Below are 22375 nucleotides of genomic sequence, written 5' to 3' on the forward strand. Positions count from 1 at the left end.
GCTGCAAATATTGCCTTTCTTCAAATATCAAATGTATACTGAATAATTTTCAGCATATTTTCCCCTCTCCATTTCTTCAGGTGGAACACCCATTACAGGTCTGTCTGTCAGTCTGTAATTCTGGGTGGCTTAAAATTACATATAAGCTAAAATATAAAAAGCTAAATCTTAAAACCAAGGACACATAGAGAAGGTGGAGGTGGAGTGGGGGGGAGGTGGGATCTGTTACTACTCAATCAACCACCTCCATTGCGCTTTTCCCCCTCTTTGACCCCAAGCGTCTTTAGGCCCTTCTGAAAAGATAGGAGGGTTGGGGCCAACCTCACATCTGGGCAAGATGTTCCAGAGGGCAAGAGCCACAGCAGAGAAGGCCCTTTTCCTGGTCCCCGCCAGCCAGAATATTCAGCTGATGGGACTTGCAGTATGCCTTCTCTGCCAGCACAAGTGGTATGGGCCAATTCCAGTAACCTGGATCCATGCAATGAAGGGCTTTAATCACCAACACCTTGAATTTCACCCAGAAGCATACTGGTAACCAATGAGGCTTGTAGAGCAATGGTGTTACAGAAGCCATTCTTGGGGCCCCCCACACTACCCATGCTGCTGCACTCTGCCCCAGCTGTAGCTGTAGTTTTTACTGCAGATGGTGATTGCCCATCATTCTTCTTGCTTCTTAGCTCACATTTCACATTCAGTTGCCACTGTTGTGGAATGAAACATGATAATTTGCCCAAATTAAACATTATTGGAAAATTATATTAAGTGGAAAATTATAACAAAATCACAGTTTTTCAAAAGCTATCCATTGCCATCAGTTCCTGTAATAAGAGCCTGGCTCACCTTCAATAACTATTATTTGCTATTTACTTATATGTGTTATGCTAGGAGATATGAAAGAGAAAGACAAGTTGCTTACCTGGTTCTTTGAGCTGCCATAATTCAGACAGCTCACCTTGGCCTCAGTGTGGCCTACAGACTTTTATGTCACTATTAGTTCAAAGAACAGAGGTGAAACTTACTTGTTTTTGACTATGTTTGGTGAAGGACAACTGTGGAATCTGTAAATAAACTCCACATTAGAACATTCCCAGAGTGGTCTGTGCAAGTGCAAAAAAAATCTATGAGCGTTGAGTGCACTGGTGTCTGCTTGAAAAACCACAGCTAGAGATAAGCAGTCTGCCCTTTTTTTAAAAAAAAAAAAAGCAAGAAAACATGTACCATTCTTGCAAGCCATTAACAATAAATTACTTTTCCATATGGTCGGTCCTGTTAGGCTAATTCAATCAGTATGAAACTATGAAGAAGTTATCAGGTGGTATATTTAATCAGTATAGTACTGTATAAGTTTTTTACTATAACAGAAAAAGAAAGGGAAAAGGCATATTATGAACTGTTCTCACTATTATATTTGTATTTCACACTAAGAAAACTAGAATCAAGAGTCTTTTTAACATAATGTGAATCCACAACTACTGCTTAATGTTTGCCATTGTCATTAAATTAGCTGAAATTTTTCTGATCAATATGACACGAGTAATTTTTTTTGTGAAAGCTCAAATCATTTCTGATAAAGACATTTCCAAATAAAGTATTTATGTATTCATAATGTATAATATTTTATATAAATATATTACTTTAAAAAGCTTCATTTGACACCAGAGAAATAAACAAAAATCTATTTCTGGAGTAATCTGAATGCCAGCAGTCACTAGGATCAAGCTCACTCAAGAGAATTGATTTAGTCTTCTGTGTAAAATACTTCTTTGGTATTTTAATGCTGTTACTGTCAGTAAATACCAACAATTTCTGTTGGTAAGTGAGACATTTGTTAAGTAAGTTTTGCCCCATCATATGACTTTTCTTCCACAGTTGTTAAATGAATCACTAAATGCAGGTGTTAAGTTAGTAACACAGTTGTTAGTGAATCTGGCTTCCCCATAGACTTTGCTTGTCATAAGATCGCCAAGGTGATCACATGATCTCGGAACAATACAACCATCATAAATATGAGTCAGTTGCCAGGTGTTTGAATTTTGATCATGTGACCATGGGAAAACTGCAATAGTCATAAGTGTGAAAAATGGTTATAAGTCACTTTTTTCAGTGTTATAACTTTGAATAGTCACTAAATGAACTGTTGTAAGTCAAGGACTACCTGTATTGTGTAATTTATTGTCTAATCCACCAGTAATTTGCACTTTCTATAAAGCATTGGGATTCTGAAATGAAGGAATGGTTTGATTATATTATGGAAATTACAAACATTCATTAACATTTAAGAAAACATCTTAATGTATTGTTGAAGTGCATTCCCCCAAAAATTGTATTCCCTTTTTCTATTCAGCTGAGAATAGAAAAAACGAAATCTAAGCCATCTGTTTAACAGATTATAGCATTTGCACGGACGTGATATTTTCCATTATGATTCTTTGTTAGAACTTTTTTCACCCCAGGGGCAGAAGTGGATATTAGTGAAACTAAGAACAAGATTTATTGCACATGAGATTTAAACAGTTTTTTAATTAAAAATTCATCCAAGATAGCTTCCAGATAAAGGTCATGTGCTTTTGAAAATGCTTTTTACAAAACTATTTGAAAGTTTAAATAAAGATATTTTTTTAAAAAAGAAAGATAATGATTCAAAATAGAAACAGCTTTGGAAAAGGAATCAAAATACTAATTGTTTGATAGAGACAACCCAAAAACTCAGAATTGACCATTAGATAGTAACCATGTTTCTATGCAGAATCCCATTCTAACTGCTTTTGGGAGAAAAGTCATCCAAAATGGAAACAGTGTATTTCCTTTTTAGAAAGTGTTAAGATTAAACTCCTTTTTAAATGCACTTATTCGGAAGAGATTAAGAAAATTAACTGTAGATGCAAGTGACTCTTTTCTCATAAAAGACTGATAAAATAGGGACCATTCAGCTGTTGTCATTGTTTCCCCAATTTTCAGAGAGAAATGCAATAAGAAAGGGTTTTTTGTGTAAATAATTGGATCAGTATATAATGGACTGTAGTAGGCGGAGAGAAATCTCTGCAAAACGGTTTAGTTATATTACATTTCTTCTGCCAGTAACACAGCTGGTGCATTCAGAAGACATTTAAATGGCTTGGATTCTACATGAATAAGGTCATTTCTTTGGCATTAGTGATTTTGTTCCCCCTCCAGAATTTTTGGCTTGAAGAATTGGTATATAGAATTAATCCTTAGTAAGAGAAAGTACAGAGTGAGGATAAAATTTATCCTATGCAAAGTTTACATTTTTTCCCCAACTATACAGAGATGTGTCTATTTTCAAGCTATCATCCGCAGACTCCATTAGATATACCGGTTACAAAAACTTCATTTGAATAGCGAGCTACAACAGTGTCTTGAAGATCTTCAGGACTACTGTATATATTGAAAAAAACAGCAATAGAACAAACCTGTTATCAATAACTCACCTGTTTTGATGGAGATCCATTTTATACATTGGATGAATTGTTTTGAATGCGACTACAGATTCTTCTCAAACAGTCCTCTGTCCTCTGTAAGAAAAAGAATATACTTGTAGGAAAATATCTGTCATAGAACCTAGATATATTTCATCACTGTGGGCTGACTGGGCAATGGTGTTAGAAAACAAGCTAGGGATTAGGATATGAAATAAAAAGAAAAGAAAAGTGAAGGAAGAAGTATAAGAAAGGCATCACTCAGAAGTATCAACCCAAACGGAGCATGTATTTTATACATTTTAAGTTAACATTATAAGAAATTCTGTAGGGAGGTCTACCTGCTCTTCAGAAGGCTACAGAAAGACTGGTCTAGTGGTCTACAAGATCTCTAGCAGCTGAAGGAGAAACCAGTCTACCCAGCTTTTGGAGAGCTAGGATGGGACTGTCTACTGCGGCAGTCCCCAGTTATTCTGGCACCAGGAGCCAATTTTGAAAGAAAAATGGTCTTCCACGGACGGAGGGGAATGCATCCTAGATCCTGCACATGCGCAGATGAAGCTTCACTCGCTCACCCCTGGTCTACTGGATCTCCAGTGATCACAGGAGGGGTTGGTCTACCTGGCCCATGGAGGGGTAGGGCGAAACTGGTCTTCCGAAATTCTGGGTGGCAGCATAATGGCAGGCAGCGCAGCAGCTATGAAGCAGCCACAAATTTGCCAGATTTCAATCTCACAGGAGACACGAGTCCCAGATTTGGGACATGTTTTGTAACTTAGCCCATTTGGAGTACCTTGGTTTAAAAATTGTTGCCCTATAATGCATTCTTTTAGACAAGATATGATGGTTTTAATAGTATATAGAAATAATCTTACAACAGATTCATTTTTCATGCAGAGCTCTATAGTCAAGTGAGAATTATTACAAATGCATACAATGCTAAATTAGAGTTATTGTACACCAGAAGGCAGGAGAGACTTTGGAACACGGACTCTGAGAGCTGAGAAGCCTTGAATGAGATGGCCTGAGAACCAGTAATCAGATGTGGGCCAAGAAAACATGTGCATGCCTTATGCTTTTATTCAGTTTTTCACTTTTGTCTGAGGATGACATTTAACATTTGCATAGTTAAAAAAATTCATAAGTCTGAAAGGTCAATCACCATTCCCTCTTTTGAAGATGAAGCAATTTGATTAATCCTTTAGCTTGCTTGCTAGGAAAGTGAATTTATGCATAGCGAGTTCAAAGTTGTATTGTTGTTGATGATGATGATCAGCCCAGTGTTTGTGTATTTATTTCTTTAGCCGTCCTAAAGCTAACAGGACCATGTTTATCCAAATCTTGAGGGAAGTGAGAAAGCATTCTTTTGGGTCCTGTTTGATGACTGTTTCTCAGAGCGGATCTGGAGCTGCCCACTTTGCCAGATCTAGTAAAACAAGCAGAAGAAGCAGATATAGGTAGTCCCTCAAATAATCTGTCCAGTGAGATGTGTTTCAGGAGCCAGTGTAGCTCACAGTGTAGCTCACAGAGCAGTGTAGCTCACAGAGCTATAGTAGTGGTGTTATTTAGGTTTATTGTGGTGCACCCAAAACTGTCCATGTCATCACATTCTGGATGAGTTGCAATCTCTAGATCAGTGGTTCTCAACCTGTGGGTCGGGACCCCATTTGGGGTCGAACGACCATTTCACGGGGGTCGCCAAACAACGCAGTCTGCCATTTTTCCCCCTTTTTCTTAGCTATGCTACTCCCTTTTATTCTATTGGCTTCTGAAAGCCAATAGAATAGACTCTCTTGAATAGAGTCTAATTCTATTGGCTTTCAAAAGCCAATAGGAATTGTCCAGGCTGTCTCTGCCCTGCTGAGCCTGCCAAAAGTCCCATTCTGCAAACGGTGCTGCACCAGTTGAGTAGTCCTCGACTTATGACTGGTTGAGTAGTCCTCGACTTACGACCGGTTGGGGATCACGGCATTAAAAAGGTTGAGAACCACTGCTCTAGATGATCTTTGAAGGCAACCCGAAGTTTAATGTTTGAAAATGATTCTATCGCCCAATCACAACATTATTTCCATTGGATAAACTGCTTGAAGTTTCTTAGTAAGTGAAGAGTTTCATATATTTTTCAATAGATCTGTATCAGTGTGTGAGCTAATTGGCATGCATCCACATTTTCAAATACATATTCCAAAAGCTTATATATGTGCAGTTTTGTGATACATTGTATATGTTTATCAGAACTTTCCCACAAGAGTTAATTTTGTGGTGTCTTAGAATTGTGATGGAAGACCAGAGAAATTAGAGCTCCATGCATCTTTTTTAAAACAAGTGACAAGAAAAACTTTGGTCTGTTTCCAAGAGATACTGTTAGCTTCATTTGTAGTTAGAAAGTGCTGTAGCAATTAAAAGCTGTTTCTTAATTTTACCCATAATACAATTATTTGCAAAGTTATGTCCATTAAGACGGAGTCTTATTTTCCTTTAAATAGGTAATTGGTATCCATCAATAACACTCTGAGTATGCTGTTCCACAAATGAATGTTCCCCAAATAACTCCAGGGCATATTTCATTGAAATAAAATGTTTTTTTTCCCCCAGGATGTATTTCCACATTATGTATACAGTGAACAGCTGAAATAACAACATGCATTATTTATCTGGAAACTCTGGCTAATATGATTAGGGAAACCTCTCTGATGTCTTTCTCAATCTTTTCCTGGCATTATTGAGTTTCTCTTAAGAGAGAGAAAAAACAGCTGAAAGAACAGGTTTTTGGAAATCTATATTGGGTAAAGATATGTTTATATAACGTTAATAATATTGAGGTGTTACTTTTAGTATTATGGTAATATTGGCTGTATTTATTTCCCATATTTAGCTGCATTATTTTTCGCTTGCCTGAGGATTATTTTTGAGAGTTTGGGAGTGGAGTGTCTTATTCCAATATACTGTGTGTATTCTGTGTGGGGCTTCACTATGTGGGAGAGATTGGTGATAATCGGATATATTTATCTTTTTAATGCAAAATCCCATTTAGAAATGAGTTAAAACCTTTGTCTCTGCCACTTTCTGTAGTTTTTAGTGGTGTTCTCAATTTCTGCAAAAAAAGGTTTAAGTTATGTAGATCTCTTTCCATAATTTACCTGTAAGAAATTTTACTTACCTGCAATGCCATCTGGATAATAACACCAGTCCTGCCCTGGATAATTCTTGTACAGAAATCACCTGCTTCCTTCAAAACCAACACTTTTGGAGTTTTTTTTTAAAAAAAACTCCCATATTTATGAGCCCGGTTTATGTGAGACATCTGATTATTTGTTCCATTAATCTACCAAAGTATTGCTCAAAAATCACATCCTTGTTTATAATTATTAAAAGTCCATTTTTACTGCTTTTTCCTTTAAAAAAATGCACAGGTCATTTAGAAAAACTGTTAAAACATCCTAAAATAAAAACTGTAAAATAGAAAAGAGATAAAACCAGATTTTGTCTCTTTCTCTATTGCAGTACAAGAAAAACGGGGAAAAAGAACACTTTCATAGTATCTGACTTTCCAAAAAAAAAAAAAAAAGGATAGCCTTTCACATTAATTGATGAGACTTTCTTGGATATGGATAGCTGCCTGAATATCGAGGAAGTGATTTTCGAGAGGCTTATTTTATTTTCATAACTAATTACCATTTCTTAAGCTAACACTTAGCAGACAATAGCGGAGTCTCTCTTCCAGACACAGAGCCAATGGACTTTTCTCTAGATTGATCTATTGGAGAATAGACTCATTCTATTTCACGATTTCCTGTTTAATTGTGCAGAGAATGAGAAGCTGAGGATTGGCTAGGATTCCTAGTGGTGTAGCCAGTCATCTCTTTACAGGAGAAAGAAAATGCTGCAAAATGACCAGCCTCTCTTTTTATCCTGAATAGAGTAACTTTACTTAAATAAACCTAGCGTCATAGCAGAAGTTTCTTCCTCCATTAATGAATATAATGAGCGTCCCTGTGTTCTGGTTGCTGCTTTCTTTTCACATAGAAAGTCTTCAGCTGGGATTAATTTGGTATTCCTCGTGAGATTCACATGCAAAAAAGACCCTGCATTGATGGAACAAAGCTACTACATTAGTCCTTCCTTCCTGTATTTGCTTTTTACCTTTTTAATAAGAAAGGGCATCCCTCTTCTACCCCCCCTTCTATAATGGTTCTTTTCATGTTGTCTTTTATTACTTTGACAGAAAGATAAATAATTTAGTTGATGCTTTTGGCCATCTGTAATGATACTCAGGGTTATAATTTAACTCCAGTTAGTAGTTTTCTTGATATATTTTATTGACCAAATATGTACAGTTTGGGCCATCAAAATATTTTGGGGGCTGCTTAAAGAACAATTATTAAACCTGCCAAATGTGGCATAAAACTTTGTAGTCCAATAAAATAATAACTCCAAGTATAAAATAACTCAGATATAGAGTGGTTACTTTTCTGGCATTTATGGCATAATCCTGATTATATTGCTATATCATTACAGATGCTTACAGGATTAGATGTATGCTTAATATTGTTATAGATAGTCCTCCCTTAATTATGGTAGTTTGGACTGGAATTTCCATCACTAAGCAGCGGAGTCATAAAATGTGACATGTGATTGCAACACTTAGCAATGGATATTACTGCATTTCCTTTTGCCTTTAAGTGAATCCTGCACCATCATTATGGATGAAGTCATATAGTCACCATTTACAATCTCCTTCTGGCTTCCCCATTGACTTTGAAGCTACAGAGTGGGTTGCAATTGGGCATCACAACCACAGGATGCTGTGACTTCGTAATTGTAAGCTGGGCCCCTAGTGCTTAATAATAATAATAATAATAATAATAATAATAATAATAATAATAATAATGATGATGATGATGATGATGATAAAGTTGAAAGGGACCTTGGAGGTCATCGAGTCCAACCCCCTGCTCAGGCAGGAACCCTACACCTTTTCAGACAAATGGCTGTCCAGTCTCTTCTTAAAAACTTCCAGTGTTGGAGCATTCACTGCTTCTGGAGGCAAGTTGTTCCATTGATTAATTGTTCTAACTGTCAGGAAGTTTCTTCTTAGTTCTAAGTTGCTTCTCTCCTTGATCAGTTTCCATCCGTTGCTTCTCGTCCTGCCTTCAGGCACCTTGGAGAGTAGCTTGACTCTCTCTTCTTTGTGGTAGCCCCTGAGATATTGGAACACTATCATGTCCCCCTTGTCCTCCTCTTCGTTAAACTAGACATAACCAATTCCAGCAACCGTTCCTTATATGTTTTAGCCTCCAGTCCCCTAATCATCTTTGTTGCTCTTCTCTGTACTCTTTCTAGAGTCTCAGCATCTTTTTTACATCGTGGTGACCAAAACTGGATGTAGTATTCCAACTATGGCCTTACCAAGGCATTGTAAAGTGGTATTAATACTTCACGTGATCGTGATTCTATCCCTCTGTTAATGCAGCCCAGCACTGTGTTGGCTTTTTTGGCAGCTGCAGCACACTGCTGGCTCATATTTAAGTGATTGTCTACTAGGACTCCGAGATCCGTCTCACAGTTACTACTGTTGAGCAAGGTACCCCCAATACTATACCTGTACATTTGGTTTTTCTTGCCTAAATGTAGATTGTAATCATGCAATGTCAAGGACACTGTGAATGTTGTAACTATGAGGATCTGTCATAGGTGTCACTAAATTTGAATGATTGCTGAATAAATGGTTGTTAATCAAGAACTATCTCTATTGCCACCTAAATCATTACCATATGTATCATTTGAACTGACAGGGTTTCTATTCTCTATTTGCATTTTCCAAAGATAAATATTGTGGTGCTTTATGTATTCTTATATACATTATTTGTTGGAAAATTTATCAAATTCAAAAACCACCAGAGATGTCTTTGAAGATATGTGTCTGTAGTGTCTGATTTCAAACGTATTCCAATCCATAGATTTGAAAGTACTGTTGATCAAATTAATACTGTGTTGATATCTATTTTTAATAACATTCTGAATAATTGTGGGAAAGCATTTCTTATCATTTTTCTTATTCTCAGAATGTTTTAGCAATTCTTTACGTTACAAGGTGGCAGAGTGTGCTGGTGTCATTTTACAGTACCCATCCCTTCATCTCGAAATTCTTTAGCTGTCCCCATTTTGTGACCGTAGGAAAAAAATGTGAGAAATTCTTATATAATGTCTTTCTTTTGGATTTAAAGGCTCAAAAGTGGATTACCATATATGTGTTATGATGACACACAAGGTAATTTACATTCGGTCTGTGGTCCTCCCATAAAAATTTCACTTAAAAATGTTTTATTACATTTTATGAGAATTCATCACAGCCTTAACTATCATTAATCCACATAATTCAGTATTTTTAGATTTAAAGTACATATAGATGATCCTGATTATATAAGTATAATTAAATAACTAATGACATAAATTAATTACACTAATTATTAATGTGATTAATAATTACATTAATATGTAATTTAATTGTGTTCGCCTTTGGAATTATATGATCGTAGATGAGAAAAACTCACATAATCACATAATCTTAAATATTTAGGGATTTTATATGCCATACATTTTACATTTACCCCAAATGTAAAAAGGCCCCACACAAAAAGAAGTTAAGTCCCCCCAAAAATGCATAAACAGCAGTTAATAGCAATAGCAATAGCACTTAGACTTATATACCACTATATCAGTGATTCTCAACCTTTGTAATGCCGCGACCCCATAATACAGTTCCCCATGTTGTGGTGACCCCCAACCACTTATACATCACCGGGTGCCAGGGGCGTGGCCAAAGAAAAGGGGAAAAAATGGCGGACAGCCTTGTTTGGCGACCCCCGTGAAATGGTCGTTCGACCCCAAATGGGGTCCCGACCCACAGGTTGAGAACCACTGCACTATATAATGATTTATAGCACTCTCTGGGCAGTTTACAGTATCAGCATATTGTCCACAACAATCTGGATCCTCATTTTATTGACCTCGGAATGATGGAAGGCTGAGTCAACCTTGAGCCCCCTCAGGATTGAACTCCTGGCTATGGGCAATGTTTGCCTGCAATACTGCATTCTAACCACTGCGCCACAGCTCAGCCCTCTCGTTGAAACTGATCTTAAATATTTTTCCCATAACAATTATACTTATGTGATTTAATTATATGGGTGTATGCTGACATGAACATATTGCATATTCTTCCTGTGTCAATAACCTGCGTGTACTTCTTAGTTGATGGAATATGACAACTCTATGTGAACTTGAAAAATGGTATCTAGATTGGAGTTTCTAGTAGGCAAAGATTCATACAAACTTGCTGGAAATATCGTTATCAGGGAACGCTGACACCAAGTATAATATCTCCTTCTTGTATTAAAAAATGCTCTAGAAAGGCTTGAGTCACTAAATTCATTATAAGTTGCAGCTCTGGGCCCATCGGTTGACGGTCATGGGATATGGAAGACTGGGACTTGGAATGCAAGAAGAAAGACATGCATTAATAAATTAACTTTTTATTTGTGAAAGTAAGAGAAAGAATATAATGAGACAAATGTGATTTGTTACTGTGAAGCACAGCTGATGAATACTTGTGTACATGTTAAGATGTAGATTTTCTATCTATCTATGTATCTATGTATCTATCTAAAATATGAATTGGTATCACTCAAATTGGGTGTGCATGAAAGTAAGAATTCTTGTTATATTCCAGGGAAGAGTAATAATAGACAGATTTTAAAAAACAATGTACAGGTAGTTCTCAATTTGTGGCCACAATTGGGACCAGAATTTCTATTGCTAAGCAAGGCAGTTGTTAAGTAATTTGTGCCCGATGTTACAACTTTTTTGCCATGGTTGCTAAGCAAATCACTGCAGTTAAGTGAATGGTTGTTAAGCGAATCTGACTTCACTTGTCAGAAGCCTGCTGGCTGTATCACAGAATGCTACAGCCATTGTAAATGCATACTGGTTGCCAAGCACCTGGATTTTGATCACGTGATCATGGGGATGCTGCAATGGTTGTAAGTGCGAGGACCAGTTGTAAGTCAATTTTTTCACTGCTGTTGTAATTTTGAATGGTCACAAAACAAATGGTTGTAAATACAACTTTCTAAATGAGTATAATCTAGGTCAGTGGTTCTCAACCTTTTTAATGCCGCGACCCCCAACCGGTCGTAAGTCGAGGACTACTCAACCGGTCGTAAGTCGAGGACTACTCAACTGGTGCAGAATGGGACTTTTGGCAGTCTCAGCAGGGCAGAGACAGCCTGGACAATTCCTATTGGCTTTTGAAAGCCAATAGAATTAGACTCTATTCAAGAGAGTCTATTCTATTGGCTTTCAAAAGCCAATAGAATAAAAGAGAATAGCACAGCTAAGGAAAAGAGGGGGGAAATGGCAGACTGCGTTGTTTGGCGACCCCCGTGAAATGGTCGTTCGACCCCAAATGGGGTCCCGACCCACAGGTTGAGAACCACTGATCTAGGTGAAAAAAATATTTTGCTAGGTGACAAGAATGGATGAGGAAGGTACAAAGCAAGATAGTAGAAAAAAAACGATTGTCCATCCAGAGACCCAGGGACAAATGAAATTGATGAGCGTTTAGAGCCTCTCTGCTTAGAAAAACTTTGTTGTATTTCATATACGTGGTTTAAACCTAAGTCTATATGCATAGCAAAGGAATAAATACAAATCTGACCATTTATAATAAAAGATTGAGAGATAGTGAAAAGTACAAGAGTGATGTGAGGCTCTCAATACGGGCCACAGTAAATATTTCTTTTGAAAATGTCAGGAATGGATCTTTGAGAAAAAAATGTACATGAAAAAAGTGGGGGGGAACCCCGTACAGTAATTATAGAATGACTATTGAGGGGGGGGGGGAGTACAAGTCCTGTTAAAAAAAGAACAGCCTGCAAGAAAGGCTAAGAATGCATGGGAAAGTATACATAAGGAAATGGAATGTGTAAGTTGTTTGGAACTGAAAATAATTATATCACATATTGCTAGAGAAATGAGTGGAATTATTCTAATGGGAAGTATGAGAAAAAAATGCTTGACAGAATTATCAGGGGAAAATGGCCTTGATTGAGGAAAAAAATGCTTGTAAGAGAAATGTTGGAAAAAGGAAGAGTGAAAGATATTGAATGCTGTACAGTATATAGAGCAAAAAAAAAATTACAAAGTCAAAAAAGAGCAATGAATAATAAAGATAGAGGAAGATAAAATCAGAAAATTTTGCTGAAAATAAAATATTTTTGGGAATTTCCAGATTTGATGTAATAAAACACAAAGGTAATAAAATTATTTGGAACAAAATTGACTGGAAAAGATGCTAAGAAGTATTTTAAAGGGATCTTGCTAGCGATAGTTTGAAGAATGGAATTGAAATGAATCCTACAAATGTTAGTATCTAGATAGAAAAATGGAAGCCGTAAACACCATGATAGTATGCAAAATGGTACAACTGTAGGTGTTTTGGTGTTTGGAGAAATGTTAAAATATGCTTATGGTTGCTCTTAGAGCAACTATGCAACTTATTTAATGTGTGCACAAAAACTGCATTTGTGCCTGATGATTGGAAGAACGCTGTTTCTCCTCCCTATACAAAGGAAAGTTTCCAAGAATGAATGCAAATTATACGGAAAGGATAAATTTGTTAAGCCAGCTTGGGAAGATACTGGTTAAAACTGGGATTGCAAGAGTGCCACTATTGAGAAATACTGAGAAATGTAGTGTGGCTTTAAACTAGGCAACGAAAGTGTAGAGTGGGTTTTCACTCTTCAGCAGAATACAGAGTTTATGAATCTGGAAAAGCTTATTCTGTATCTGTTGATTTAGAGGGCATTTAACAAAGTTAGTGGGCTTGAATGTTTTACATGAATATGGAATCAGAAGTTCCCTCTCCATCATACCAAAGGCTTTTTCTACATCCAAGGAGACCAGCAATGCAGTCTTCTGTTTTTTTAATGTTTGTCCAGAATATAAATAATCTAATTTATCAGACACTTCAAAACTTTTTATAAAACTATAATGTTCAGGAAGGATTATTGAAGATAGTTTCATTTATAATACCAATATTTTGGCATTAAAATTGCCAGGAATATTGAGTTTCTATCAAATTTTTAGATTTTAAGCTCAAAAATACCTAGTAATGTATTGGAAGGATGATTCCCATAATTAATTCTTAAGATTGTCCTGAAATATGTATGTATGTTCACACACCTATGCTCTGACTGAACTGTTGAAGGAATTAATGACAGTAAACAAAAAGGACTATAAAATCATAATTCAAGATTTTGTATCTTTTGATATAGATGAAGTATTCATTTAATTTCCATTTAAATGAAAGGTGAATAAGAATGGATTCAGGAATCAAACCAGAAGATAAAAAAAAATTAACTCCAAAAATTTATTCAGTACAAAATACAGGATAGACAATATATTAAAACAAATCTTAGAGAACTAGCACATGCCTTCTTGTAGTAACTATATTTTATTAGGAATAGATCGAAAGAGAAGGGTGAAGCTTTAGTACATGTTCTAGAATAATTTTGTTGAAAGTTATAGTTCATTAAAAAGTACAACTTCCTGGATATTTAACAATGTTGGCATTCTTCCTCTTTTTTAGAAAGAGCATTCTTTTCTTCACAGAAAGCATCAATTTAAATAAAAACAGATGTTCTAATTGCAATATTTGGGAGTATTTTGGTCTAAATTACAAAATAGGAAAGATTTGCAATGTTTGTAAAAGGAACCAGTTGTACTTGAGTAGTAAGTCATTTATTATACTATAGAGTAGTAGTACAGTTGTGAAGAAAAATTATACCAGTTTTATCTGGGCAGATAAAAGACAGTACTTTGTGTGGTTAACCCACTGGATTTATTGGAATTCAAAGAGATGGTAAGGGCTATTAACATAGATGACTATTAAACTCGTTAGAAGAAGTTGTGAAAGATAAATCATGATGCTTTTGTGCTAATTCTAGAATCAGAGAAAATACATTTCTGAATCCCAGTGATGAGCTGGAGACTCTGGGTTTGCATTTATTATCTTGATCAACCATGGGCATCTGGACTGGCCAAGCTAGGAAACAGGATGCATGACTACCGTAGATAAACCATTAATCTAATTTAATCTTGTAGCACCATTATACCTGCTTTTCTTAGTTTATACATTTGATAATAAACTGTAGAATTGGATACATTTTTATATTCTTTTAAAGTGCAAATATGTTTTTAAGAAGCTGATCTCTATTTTTGACAGGAATTTTGAATTAAGAGTACAGTTTTTTAAATCACAATAAAATTGTTATGTTATGTTAATTATATTATTTTTATTTACTGTATTTATACCATTTATTAGCTGCCTATCTTACTACAAAGATCTATCTCCTCTCTGCCGCTGTTTCTTTGCCTTTGGGGGAGAGGCGAGTTGATGGAAGCTCCTGGACACGAAAAGTATTTGTGGTGTCTGTCTCCTGCTCCTCTCCCCCCCAACTCCTTTCTGCCACCACCAGAACACTTTTCACTTGGACAGAGAACTGACGGAGACTGGAAGCTTGGTCTGCTTGCAAATGGGGCGCTTGGGAACGGAGTGATTTGTTCTGTTTCCAAGCGCCCCATAGGTGCCCAAATACTTTTCACCCAGATGGAGAGCTGACAGAGACTGGAAGGTTCATTTGTTTTCAAGCACCCCATTTGCAAGCAGACAAAGCTTCCAGTCTCCGTCAGTTCTCCATCCAGGCAAAAAATGTTCCAATGGTGGCAGAAAGGAGTTTGGCTGGGGGAGGAACAGGTAACAGGCACTATCTGTATTTTTAGCAGTTGCAGTGTCCCAGATTTATGTGATCACCTTTTGCAACCTTTTGACAAACAAAGTCAATGGGGAAGCCAGATTCATTTGATCTAACAATTGCAGTGATTCATTTAACAACTATGGCATGAGAAGTCATAAAATGAGGCAAAGCTCACTTAACTGTCTTGCTTAGTATGGCAATTTTGGGCTTAATTGTGATCATAAGTCAAGGATTACTAGTATCCATAGAGAATGAAATGTACATAAAAGAAGCTTGGTGAAGTAATTTTATTATGTTGATTGGAGGGAAATTTAAGAAATTAAAAATGTACCAGATTGACCTTTGTATTTTGTTAGAGCATTTTGTCCTTCCATTCCCTCTTTCTGTTTTGAGAAACTCTATGCTAGAATTTCAAAGCATTTTAGATATACGAACAATACAGTTATCGTCACACATCGAAGTATAATTTCTCTCTTCGTTATTTGCAGGTTTTTCAGGATCTTGGTACAATGGTGTTATCCAGTGTTTTTAAAGGATACAATATTTGTCTTTTTGCTTATGGACAGACAGGTTCAGGAAAAACATATACCATGATGGGCACTCCAGTGAGTTATATCCCTTGCTTTATCTTTTTTTTTTAAAAAAAATATAGTTTAACTTTCAAGATCACCATTTGAAGGATTTTTAAAAAAAATATTGGCAACTTAATTGTTTGCATTAATGTAACAGATGTAATAGTTTCCTAGTTCAAATTAAAATAATACTTTTCATACTATTTTACAAGAATATAATCTTATACTAATAATATGCTCCTCTGTAGTCTGACTTTGTTAAGTTGAAGCACAGCTGTGATGAAAGTTTTAAGCCGGGACTTAAAAGCTATTCCCTTTGCTTGGCATGTAGCTTCCTGTGTGTTTCTTCAGCACTAACTCAATACTTTTGGCCAATATTTTTCAACCTTGACAACTTTTAAGATGGGGCGGAGTTCAACTCTCATTATGGTTGACTGAGGAATTCTGGGAGTTGAAGTCGACAAGTCATAAAAGGGCCAAGTTTGAAGAGCCCTGTTCTAAAACACAGAGGAACAGTTTTCACATAATCCTTTCTTTTTTTCAAGGCTTCCATTGGATTAACACCTCGGATATGTCAGGTAATTTATGTTATTAAATGAAATACTTCATTTAAGTTTGCTTAATTTTCTCACAGAAAATAGAATATATACATAATTGTTTTTCATAGGGTCTTTTTTCAAGAGAAGGTGCTTCCTCCAAGCAGTCAACATCATCCAGAGTAGAAGTTAGGTAGGTATTACTTTATTTTCTCTTATGGTCATATGTTTTTATCAGTTCTTCTTTTCTGTATCAAACCACTGGTAATTTCTTTCTGTGTTTCTTTGAACTAAAAAGCATAATTATTGTCATTTGTAATTACATTATGTTTTAGAGCAGTGGTGGCGAACCTATGGCACGCGTGCCAGAGGCGGCACTCAGAACCCTCTCTGTGGGCACGTGCACCATGCCCTGGAGATGGCAACCGTCCCTCTTCAACCAGCTGCCCACTAACTCACCAAGCTCCCATGTGGCCGGATGCATCACAGCATGGCTGGTTTCCCTCCCCCCATCCCATCCCTCCTGGCCTCGCATGCTCTCCTTTTCCTGGGCACGACCCATTGCATCACCTTCTCAGCTATTGGCCGGCCGTTCAGCTCAGAGGCGGCTTCTCTGAACTGCTGGTGGTGGGCTGTGGAACCCCAGAATGCGCCGGTTGAGGGGCCGGCAGGCTGTGGCTGCTGATGGAACTGTCGGCCCCCATGCACTTGCTGGCCTCTGTGTGTGGGGGCCAATGGTGTCAGGCAGCAGCCGCCCCGGCCCCTGCCTCGCCTTGCCCCACGGCAATGGCACCTCCACCCTGCCTTGCCTCACCCCACAGGACGAGCCTCCTGCCCACTGCCCCACCTGCCGGAGACCCCCTAGAACTACCCTGCCTGGCCCCCATAGGTGTCCCCACAAGCAACATTGAGGTGACCATGCCCACCTTGGCCACACCCACCCAGTCTGCCATGACCACAGCCATGACCACCCAGTGGGCCATGCCCACCCAGCACCCAGCGATAAATAAGTTTGTTTTGAGTTGCAGTTTTGACACTCGTGCTCTAAAAGGTTTGCCATCACTGTTTTAGAGGATATTTGGATGTCTAATATTTGGACTGTGCTCAGTTATTCTTAAACATTTAGAAATCCCATTAACTTTATACAATTTTTACATTGACAGTATAATGTAGGCATTGGTTATGATAGTTTGTCAAAGTAAATATTTAGTGATATATTAACAGTAAATGTAGTATATACTTAAATAATAGTTTTTACAGATGCAAAAATGCAGGAAATGGAATTAATAGGGCTTTGCAGTGTTTTTGATTTGATTCTGAAAAGGTACTTCAGAATGTCTAGGAATATGAATGTAGCAGCTTCTACAGCTCTTTAAAGCAATCATTCCTTTTTATGGGATTGTTCAGCCACCCTTTGCATTTCCCAAGAATCCCAAGAAAGGCTGCTTTAAAGAGTTATAATTGAGTATTATGTTCATTCCTCTGAATGCTCTTGGAATTAAATGCAAGGCAATGCACAACTCTCCAATAGAAAGTCCCTGTCTTAACAAAAATCTTCTTTGAGAGAAAAGGAACATTTAGATTGAAACATAGTATTAACACCTAAGGCATTTCCACATGGTTGCTGTGCCTCCCTACCAAATATTCCCCGAAGCTGTCCTTACAGTATTTTGTGACTGTATTCATTTCATCACAAAAATAGCTAGAGCAGACCTCAAGCCAACCAATAAAAGAATTCAGAATTCATTTTTTGCCAGACCTCCTACCTTTCCTCCCACTATTAATTTGCTGGATCGTCTTTGCTACTTCACTGTCCAAATACTTTGATGTAGATTTTTTGCTCATCTCTATTTCTTTCCAGTTTCTTAGAAATCTACAATGAGCAAGTCCGCGATTTATTAAGGCAGTCAAACCATAAAAAGCCATATACACTTCGTGTCCGTGAACACCCTGAGATGGGTCCATATGTTCAAGGTAATTGTCTTTTTAAAGGTAGATATTATTGAGAGAGAGAGAGAGAGAGAGAGAGAGAGAGAGAGAGAGAGAGAGAAATATTTTTTTTTTTCAGTTTTATTTCCTTACATCTTGTGAAATGTTTTACCATTTTATCATTCATTTTGCCATTGCTTTTGTTTACTGTTTCTAGAAGTTCTGAGGGATAGATGGAGATCAAGTGTTAATCAAAGAGCTTGTGGCACTTCTACATTTTCCTAACTTTATGAGTTTTATGCATCTAGCTATCTAATGACTGACATATACTGTATACTCCAGTTGCTGCCAAAATTTATTGGAGATAAACAGTCAATAATTTTTGGCAAGAAAATTATTGAATGTAAACCTTGAATACATTATTCTTAATAGTAATGCAAGCTATTAATGAAAAATTACTAAAAGCTACAGTTATTAATACAAACTACTTTTAAAAGTGTATTTTGTATGGAATTGTGTAGATAAGATTGGTTTTGACAAATCAAGTAATTGGGACCTAGCTAAATTACATGTATGGGGGCATTCCATACAAAGCTGTTGTATTTAATGTGTCTCTAAGTTCATAAGGTCTTGCAAAGTACTGATGTCCATATGCTAACAATGAAACACTGCAGTTCAGACTTTCAAATAAGCTTGTCTAAAAAAAATTAACAATCTTTAACAATGTCATGTGATAGACATAAAATGCTTTACTGTGTATCCAAATTGAACTGATTTCAAAACTGATAATTCAGTTTGAATAAATTATTAAGCATATCATATTAGTAGTGTAATATAAACCTGATATATGAATAGAAGGAGCCATCAGTATCTAACCTGACCAGGAAGTCTTGAAAGATCAGAAGGAAGAGTGGTTTAGGATGCTCCCAGTTTCCAGCTAATTGTGGTTCAGTCTGTTCACGTGTTGTGAGATTAAGAAGATTTCATTGTGTCTTCTGTGTTGGTGTTCATGGATGCACTCTGCTGGATGCACTGGATGTACATCAAGAGTGGCCTGCATGGATGTGCTCTGCCATGAACACCAACTATCACCCTAAATTTGCCAGTTATTTGTTGGAATTTATTATACATTTAAAGTTATTGTTGTTCAACAAGTGTTGGAGCCACTTTCAGATATTATCTGTATGTTGTGGACTTAAAATATATTTCATTCCCATCCCACTCCGTCATGTGCATATCTCCATCAGTGTCATTATTCTGTATAGCTTTACCCAGTGGGTGGAATTCAGCCAGTTCGCACCAGTTCAGCAGAGCCAGTAGCTAATTTTTTGTTGCCCAGGCCCAGAATGGACTTGCAGAGGTGGCATCCACACAGAGAATTGGTTGTTCACATATTTGAATCCCACCACTGCCTTTACCTTTACAGAGTCTATGGATCAGCCCATCCAAAGCTTTACCTCCCATTGCCATGCTGGAAGACATTACCCAGTTAGTTCACCCTGCCTTCTCTTTAATCTTCATTACTTCCTTTTCCATTGATGCCATCACCTTATCTGATCAGCTCATCTATTCCTCTCATCATCCTAATGCCTTTCTGGTCTTTTGCTCACTTAAACTATATTGCCACTGTTTAGCTGGTGATTATGATTACAAGGAGCAAATTTATTTATTTGTGAGATTTGTAGACCATTTTACTCCACAGAGAAAGTAAAATTTCTTCATTGTTTTCTGTCAGTTTCAGTCTTAACTGAAAATGGATGTGACATCATTGCACTATAATTTTCCAATCCCAATACCTACTTGTTCGGCTATTGCTTGGAAAGTATCTATCTCATGTTATGTTTTAATAGAGGTTAATAAGGGAAAAAGAGACATGGGAGATTATTTGAAAAGTATGGAGAATTCTTTGTGCAATCACTGGGTATCCTTATCTTCCATACAATTAAAATACTTTATGTAACTTAAGTTTGATTCATTAGTTTTGTGTTCACAATGACCATAAACAGTTATCTCTTCTTATGCCAGCAATACTGTGGTTGTTTGTTTCATTCATAATATATTTTTCTAATTGGAAACCTTTGTTTATTAAATATATATCCTACTCTTCTGTATTTTTGGCATTCAAAGTGGCTTACAACAAATTATTAAGTGTAAAAATCAAAGAAGTACAGTGAAAATAAAAAACCCCAGAAACATTAAAATCAAAAATTGATTGAAATAATAATTAAACATTTGGTAGAAGATATTCTTCTTTTTTTCATTTTTCCCCCCGAAGGTGCTATTTTTAGTTGGAGGCCAAAAACATCCCCTTGGTTAGTGCATTCTACAACCTGGATTCCACACAAGAAAAGATTTTCTAGGATACTAGAAAAGCTTCTGCTGCAGTAGAGGTTCATCAAAAAAGCCTCTTCTGCTAATCTCAGTGTCATAGAAAAGATTTCTATTTTTTAGTGCCCTCTGGATCCTGAGTATTAAAAGACAGGAAGACTTTTTAAAAAAAAAATATTGATTCTTGTTTCCTAAAATCTCTTCCAGGGCTATCTCAACATGTGGTTACAGACTACAGACAAGTAGTTGAACTTCTGGAAGAAGGGATAGCAAATAGGTATTTTGTATTAAAGTACTCATGTTAGCTTCTTATTTATAATTATTTTTTCTCATTGTCTTTCTATACTGCAGTTTTCATCAGCAAAAGGAATGGTTAATCATTACAAGGAATTATCATCCTCCATAATAGCATACAAATTAATGGTGTTTTCAACTCTGCAAACATAATCATGATTAAATAATAATTTCTTAGTTTAAATGTTTTAATTTTATGAAACTTATTTCTTTGTGTTTTATAAAAATTATGGACATAATCTATATGTAGCAGTTTGTGAAGTCCATGTGATTCTATATAGCTTAGTCATATGATGGAATATAGTTTTACATTTAGTTCCAAGGATAATCCAGATATTGTCTGCAGTTTCAACTGCTTATACCAAAATCTGAGTCTTGTGGTATGATGATTAACTTGTTTTCATGTTTATTTTCTCTATAAGTTATCATAGTCATTATTACCTACCTCACAAAAAATAAAATATTAAATTTTCTTTTCTTGTGTGTAGAATTACAGCAGCTACCCATGTTCATGATGCCAGCAGTAGATCCCATGCTATTTTCACCATCCAATATACTCAAGTTAGTTGAATTTTTCCACTAATTATTGAAACCCATAAAAACAAATTTTGTTGGTGTTGATTTGAACTATGAATACATTGTAAGAAAATGATATTGTCGTAAAAGTAATTTGTACCATGGGACATTATATTAAACTCTTAGATGTGCAATCACTGTTCTGAAATACAGATGAGTGGCATTTTTTTTTTCAATTGAAAGCCACATCCCCTTCAGTTGAGTTAATTTGATATTGATGAGTAGGGTGAAACCAAAATGAAAAGGCCACTATTTTTTCTCCCTCTTCCCCCCCCCCACATATCCTTCTGTCTCTCCCTTTATGCCAATTTACCTTCCGTTTTCACACTTTCTCCCTCTCTACCCAATGAACTGCTGAGATTAAAGGTTGATGTTGCCTTTCCAATTTCATATCTGATGAAATTCTTCAGTGCTTAAATTAGCTTACAGTAGATTAGGAGCTTTAATTACGATGTTCTTATTTTCCCTCTCTTGCTTTGATTTTATTTTTCCTATTTGGATTGAATTATTGTTTTAATTAATTAATGGCATAATAATTTGGCATAATAACCTCCAAGAATTGAGATTGTAGCAGAATAAAAATCAGACAAGTAAATATACTGTGCAGGCATGTAATCCCATTGATATAATTGCAAGTTGATTGCTAAAAGTCAACTTGCATGATAAAGATAATCAGCCTGTTCTAAAGAGTAGCAGAATTCGAATTCTACTCTGAAATTATACTGCTTGAATTTGTTTTCCTTCAGGCTATACTTGAGAACAATCTGCCTTCTGAAACAGCAAGCAAGATCAATCTAGTGGACCTTGCAGGCAGGTAATAGTGTTTAGAGATAGCCTCTTAAAAGTTATGGAGATTCTCAGTCATCCAGGTCAAGATTGTCCCA

General features: G+C 36.4%; 1 protein-coding gene across 6 annotated transcripts in view; it reads left to right on the forward strand.

The window, feature by feature from the left end:
* STARD9 (StAR related lipid transfer domain containing 9) overlaps positions 1-22375 on the forward strand; it is a 113087-nt gene that overhangs the window by 14258 nt on the left and 76454 nt on the right. For all 6 annotated transcript variants that reach the window (XM_039327819.1, XM_039327905.1, XM_039328000.1 and 3 more), the window contains 7 exons: positions 15745-15861; positions 16374-16406; positions 16496-16557; positions 18226-18338; positions 20829-20898; positions 21404-21476; positions 22238-22305. In XM_039327819.1, the coding sequence (XP_039183753.1) occupies positions 15745-15861; positions 16374-16406; positions 16496-16557; positions 18226-18338; positions 20829-20898; positions 21404-21476; positions 22238-22305 (536 nt within the window). The remainder of the gene's footprint in view (positions 1-15744; positions 15862-16373; positions 16407-16495; positions 16558-18225; positions 18339-20828; positions 20899-21403; positions 21477-22237; positions 22306-22375) is intronic.

This window comes from Crotalus tigris, unplaced genomic scaffold (assembly GCF_016545835.1).
Source record: "Crotalus tigris isolate CLP2741 ecotype Arizona unplaced genomic scaffold, ASM1654583v1 scf7180000017545.3456711, whole genome shotgun sequence".
In the NCBI taxonomy this organism is placed as follows: domain Eukaryota; kingdom Metazoa; phylum Chordata; class Lepidosauria; order Squamata; family Viperidae; genus Crotalus; species Crotalus tigris.